General features: G+C 54.9%; 1 protein-coding gene across 2 annotated transcripts in view; it reads right to left on the reverse strand.

The window, feature by feature from the left end:
- The window catches only part of LOC105471659 (cAMP responsive element binding protein 3 like 1), a 45824-nt gene extending 43247 nt beyond the window's left edge, over positions 1 to 2577 (reverse strand). The window contains exon 1 of one of the 2 annotated variants that reach the window (XM_011724263.2): positions 2020 to 2577. In XM_011724263.2, the coding sequence (XP_011722565.2) occupies positions 2020 to 2121 (102 nt within the window). In that variant the 5' untranslated portion in view covers positions 2122 to 2577. The remainder of the gene's footprint in view (positions 1 to 2019) is intronic. The other variant, XM_071074768.1, reaches the window with a different exon arrangement.
- Positions 2578 to 6000: the final 3423 nt, after the last annotated feature.

Below are 6000 nucleotides of genomic sequence, written 5' to 3' on the forward strand. Positions count from 1 at the left end.
CTGGCTGGTGGCAGAAACACAGACAGAATTAAATCTCTTGATTCCCAGCCCAAGAGTCCTTTCTCTCTTTCTTTAGGCACCCCATCTTCTCCCGCTGCCTCTCCTGGCCCTGCCCAGGTGCAAGATCAGGAGCCTCCCCAGCAGGGCTTTTCCTCCCCAGTGTCCCAGTGCTGGATCCCACTGTCTGGTCGTGCCTCCTTTCCTGTGCTGGACCAAGGCCCAGATGAGCAGCTGGGGACGCAGGGCTGAATGGAGCAGCAGGAAGAGGCTGCGGGCGGCTGAGTTCATTCAGAAGAAAGCCCAACTCAGAGCTTCCAAGGGCCGAGGGAAGCTTACTGCAGGGCTCTACTGCCTCCCTTGACTTCAAGGGTCTGAGCTCTGACAAACCTCTTTCCCTCTGACTAGTGTCTTTTACCAACCTCAAGAGAAGGTGTGGATCCCCTGATCCCTGCTGCTTTATTCCTGGGATCTGTGCCAGAACCATCTGATCCAACATCTCCCCCATTTTACAGACAAAGAAACTGAGGCCCAGGGAGGAGATCCAGTGGTATGGGCCAAGCTCACAGGGGAAGCAGAGCCAGGACTAGAAACCAAGTCTCTCTGCTGTCAATGCAAGCCCTCTCCCCTTGTACCCTTGTTCTGTCTGATGAATTATGCTCTCTCTGCCTGGGACAAGGGGCCTTCCTCAGAGCGCACAGTGACCAGGATGTGCTGTTTAATGGAGAACAGGGAGACCTCAGTCCCCATGCCTCCTTGACTCTGGCTCCTGTCCCTTGGCCTGGCTCCTCACCGTCAATCTAGTGGCCTGGGACAGTTTAGGTGGAAGTCCAAGATGCTCAAGTCCTCTAAGGACTTGGCTCTTGCCTGGCCAAGTTTATCTTGGTCCTGGGAGGTAGAGATCAGCAGGTAAAGAGTCTCAAGTGCTTGATCACAGGGTGTGTGTATGTGTGTGTGTGTGGTGTGTACAGGCATGCACATGCAACTGGTGGTTCACTGAAGAGGGGGCTCCCACTAGATTCCCCAACAATCCACATTTCATCTAGGCAGGCCCTTCTGAACCTAAATATTTTCTCCCATTCTAAGCCCATGCCCCTCCCCCATCAAGGCCTTAGGGCTGAGCCTGAGAGAGGGAGGGAGGGAAGAAGAGAGAGAAGCCACGTTTCCTTAGGGAGGGAGGGGAAGAGTGAGAAAGAGGAGAAAGACAAGCTCACAGTCGGACCTAGTCAAGAAGACATAGGGAGAGGGAGAGAGAAAGTCAGCCAGACTCCAGGAACAGAGGGACAGAGCAGAGATCTAGAGGCAGATGGAGAGAAAGGGCTCCCATCCTCCTGAGCCAGCACCCTGTGTTGCCCTGACTGCCTCCCCCCAGCCCCCAGCCTCAGGTCCCTCCCTGGGGGGGGGGGGGGTCTCTGGCCCTGATTCCCTGGGGCTGCCATGGTAGCACCCTGAAGTTTCCGGGCCTGACTGAGAACCCGGGTCTGGCTCTGATCCCCGAGGGGCGTCGGGTCTCAGACCCTCAGAACGCTCCCGGGTGCGCCTCCCAGCGGAGGTCCAGCCTAAGAGCCACAGAAGCCCCAAGGGAGGCGCAGGAAAGGGCGCTGCCACTTTGCGCCCAGTCTGGTCCTGGAACCTGGGGTGGGTTGGGACGGCTAGAAGACGTGGGTGGAGGGCGGGATTGGCGTCTCTTGAGCTCAGATCCAAGGATCGGACGGCCCCGATACCTCGATGACCCCTTCCCCTAGAAGGTGGAGGCCAATGTGTTCAAGGATTGCGCCCCCAGGAGGGGCGCGCACTGGCACCAGCTCCGAGGCTTAGGTCAGGCGGGGGTCCAAGGGAGGTGTCGAGGGACCTACTCGTCAAATCTCGGAGCTCCAAACACATGTCGCTCCGGGAGACCCTGCGCTGAACCCTTTCCCCGCTCCTGCCCAGTGATGTGTAGTCGGGTCCTTCTAGGGGCCCAGGCGCGCCGCGAAGAAGGGTGCCGAGGGGTGGAACGGGAACGGAGACCCTTCGTCTTACCGCATTGTTGAGGAAGTCCGACTCGTTCAGATCCCCCAAGTCCAGGAAGCTGGATCCGGGGAACAGCCTGTCGGCCGGGAATGGTTCCAAGACGGCGTCCATCGCGGCCGGCTCCCGGGACCCCCTTCGACTGGGCTTCCCTCACTCCAGGGCGGCGGCGCGCCCAGTCCAGAGCTCCTGCCTGAGCGCTGGCAAGCGGGCGGGGGGCAGGTCCGGGGCGAAGCCCCGGGGGAGGGGCAGACGGAGGCGGCGCGGCCCCGGGTGGGGGGCGCGGGGGGCGCGGGGGCCTTAGGGCAGCGGCTAGGAGCAGGATGGGCTCAGGGGCCCCGGGCGCACTGTGGGCATTCAGCCGACTCCACCTCCTCCTGCTCCTCCTGGGGCACAGCTGGCTTCCATGGGGAGCCCGGGGGTGGGGCTGAGGGCTTGAGGAGCCCCCCGGACAGGGTGGGAGCCGGGGCGGGGGAGCTAAGCGCTCCCCCGAGACTGGGTGGCTGCCGGCCTCTCCGCTGTCTCTGCTTCTGCCTCCGCACCGCTTCTGTCACTTTCCTCTCTGTGAAACCGGGAACCCCTGGCTGGCTACCCCAGCTGGCCAAGGCGCCACGCCCCCACATCAATATTCACAATAATTTAATATTAATGAGAAGAGGGCGTGGCTCGAGGAATCCTCTCTCATTTTTTAAAGAGACATCTGCAACTTCGTCTTCCTTAGTCATCTGTCTTCTCTGAATGCTCAAGGTGGGGGCTTAAAGCAACAATAGTCCTGGAACCGATAACAGTATTCTTGGAACATTGGCATTTTGTTAAGGTTTCACCAACCACTGTCCCATAAGTTGATGAGAGAGCTATTTCCATCCTTCCAGCCTTATGCTAAAACCTGCACCAAACCCAGTCAGGGAATTCCATTTCACAGTCGCCTCAACAGATTTCCCCTCAACGGGGGAGATTTTCTGCTTTTTAAACAATTTATTTATTTTTTTATTATTATTATTTTTTGATATGGAGTTTCGCTCTTTTTGCCCAGGCTGGAGTGCAATGATGTGATCTCGGCTCACTGCAACCTCTGCCTCCCATGTTCAAGCGATTCTTCTGCCTCAGTCTCCCGAGTACCTGGAATTACAGGCACGCCCCACCACACCCAGCTAATTTTTGTATTTTTAGTAGGGACAGGGTTTCACCATGTTGGCCAGGCTGGTCTCGAACTCCCGACCTCAGGTGATCTGCCCAACTTGGCCGCCCAAAGTGCTGGGATCACAGGTGTGAGCCACCACACCTGGCCAATTTTCAGCTTGTAACTCTCATTTCTCATCTCACATGTGTCTTCCTCCAGGAAGCCTTCTCTGAATCCCCAGGCTGGGGCAGTTACCAACGGTATACACCCACAGGGCATCATGTGCTCACCTCTGCTGTTTCCAGTCTAATGTGGTATTGTCTTTGTTTGCTCACGTTGTTTGTGTCTGTGACCCCACTAAGCTGTGAGACTGCTCAGGGCAAGGACTGTCCCCAGCTTCCCTGTGTGTGAAAGGGCTGGGTGAACAGCCAGAGATAGGAGAGAACCCCTCTTCTCCTTGATAGTCAAGTCCCTCCCCATCCCTCAATGGTTCTGAAGAGGAGGAAGTTGGAAAACAGTGGTTCTGGAATCTGAATGAGCCAAGGTGCTTGCTGGCTGCACACTCCACAGTCACCAGACACTCCCGGGGCCCCGGGATCCATTACCTAAGTGACTTGCTCCTGCGTACAAACTTAATCTCTCAAAAGGGCTGATAACAATCACCAAGCACCTGAACAAATGGAGGTGGTTCAGAAAGGCACTCCCTCAGAGGGCTGGGCACACTGTTTTCTGACCAGAAGTCATTAATACGATTAAGTGTGTCCTCCCTGTCTGGGACATTTAATTAGCTCAGGAACCAAAAGGCCTTTAAGAAGTAGAGATGTCATTGCACCTAAGCTATGGATGTCACCAAAATTGCTCTCAGTGCCAGGTGGGAGAAGGGCTCATACCAAGGCTGACACAGCAGTTGTTTGCTTGCCTGGCAGGCGGGCAGGCACGTGGCTTTTCCCCACCTTATGGTCTAGTTGACATAGTTCTGGAGAGTGAAGTTCTGACCTTCCAGGCTGTCACGTGACTATTAGCTCCCAGGCCTCCTGGAGAATTTGTTCTTGAGAAGTAGGATTATAACCCATGTTCTGGGGACCAGTTCACCAGCCATGCACCTCCGAGAAGTAAGGCTGGGCCAAAAAGAAATCAATTCACTTTCACAACAGTGGCGGGTAGAATTTAGGTGCTGGGACCATGGTGTCTTCCCCAAATGTGTCATATCTGGCCAAATGGGGACCATTCAAACACTGAGATGTGGCTGATACTTCTCAGGGGGAGGGGAGGGGTCTCTGGCTGGGTGAACAGGCCAGGCTGTCATGAGTGAGCTCCAGCAGCAGGTGTCTGGAGTCCTGGCTACTGAGCTGGAGTCCCTGCAGGCCCCCAGGAGGAGCAAAAGTGGCCCCCTGCCTGAGGTTGGCTGGAAATTGTGCCTGTGTTCCTCCCAGCCTGCTCTGTAATTAGAGACACAGGTACCATTTAAGTGATTGGGGAAGATTATATAGTTTTAGATAAGTAGGATTAGAGTGTCCTCTCTTTCCTTATTCTTACCCAGGTGAACACCCCAGGAAACCATTGAAAATAATCCTGGGGAGACATTCTGGTTCCGGCAGCTTCTGCGGAGTCTGAGAGACAGAATCTCCCAAGAGAAATCCTGGGGAAACCGGTGGCAGGGGGAGGAGGGAGACCAGGCATTGCAGAGCCGGGCACACAGAGGAATGTGATCATTTTCTTTCCAGAATGAAGAGGATGGCAAAGTCCAGCAGAGATGAGGATGATTGCAGATTTATTCACACATTCTATAAGCATTATTGAGTACCTACTGTGAATGGTTCCCAGACCAGGCACTAGAGATACAACGCTGATTAAGAACCTAGATCCCGCCGGGCGCGGTGGCTCAAGCCTGTAATCCCAGCACTTTGGGAGGTCGAGACGGGCAGATCACGAGGTCAGGAGATCAAGACCATCCTGGCTAACACAGTGAAACCCCGTCTCTACTAAAAAATACAAAAATCTAGCCGGGCGAGGTAGCGGGCGCCTGTAGTCCCAGCTACTCGGGAGGCTGAGGCAGGAGAAGAATGGCGTGAACCTGGGAGGTGGAGCTTGCAGTGAGCTGAGATCCGGCCACTGCACTCCAGCCTGGGCCACAGAGCGAGACTCCGCAAAAAAAAAAAAAAAAAAAAAAAAAAGAACCTAGATCCCAGAGTAAATGTAGTTGCACAGAGGTGGGTGGGTGGGTGGAGGAAAGTATGGGTAAAAAGAATGTTAAGAAGATGATTTTAGAGCGTGGTAAGGACTATGAAAAAATAAAATAGTGTGATGTGACCCTGTGGGTAAGGAAGGCCTCTCTGAACAGGCCACATGTGAACTGAGAACTGAATCAAGAACTGGGGTCATTTATAGGGCAAAATGCAGGGAAAAGCATTCTAGGCAGAGGGAACAGCAAGTAAAAGAGAAAGAGGAGGAAGACTGGACTGGGAAGAACAGGCAGTGGCACAGGAGTGAGATGATGAGGGTGAAAACCCAATGCCTTACACAAACCCGGTACTTATGCCACACTGAAGCCCAGGCTCTATTCTGTGCCAGGCCTGGAAAGAACTGTGCCCACCTGAAGTCTTCCGTAGGGTGTGGTCGGCTGCGCATCCCTTCTCTCTTGTCTATTAAAGATTTTCCAGGAGACAAAATGAGATGTCTCCCTGGGTCTTAAGTCTGCCTTCTGACCCAGCAAGGAGGGTTTGCTCCCTCTCTCCCAGTTCTTGGGCCTGGTCCCACAACCCAACCCCCTACCCAGGCCCTTCCTCTACATCTGAAGGAGTTAGGGGATGGAGGCCAATGTTGGCTCTGCAAACACCACCTCCACAGGCCCAAATACTGCGGGTCACGAGAGG

Source organism: Macaca nemestrina, chromosome 12 (genome assembly GCF_043159975.1).
Source record: "Macaca nemestrina isolate mMacNem1 chromosome 12, mMacNem.hap1, whole genome shotgun sequence".
Taxonomy (NCBI): domain Eukaryota; kingdom Metazoa; phylum Chordata; class Mammalia; order Primates; family Cercopithecidae; genus Macaca; species Macaca nemestrina.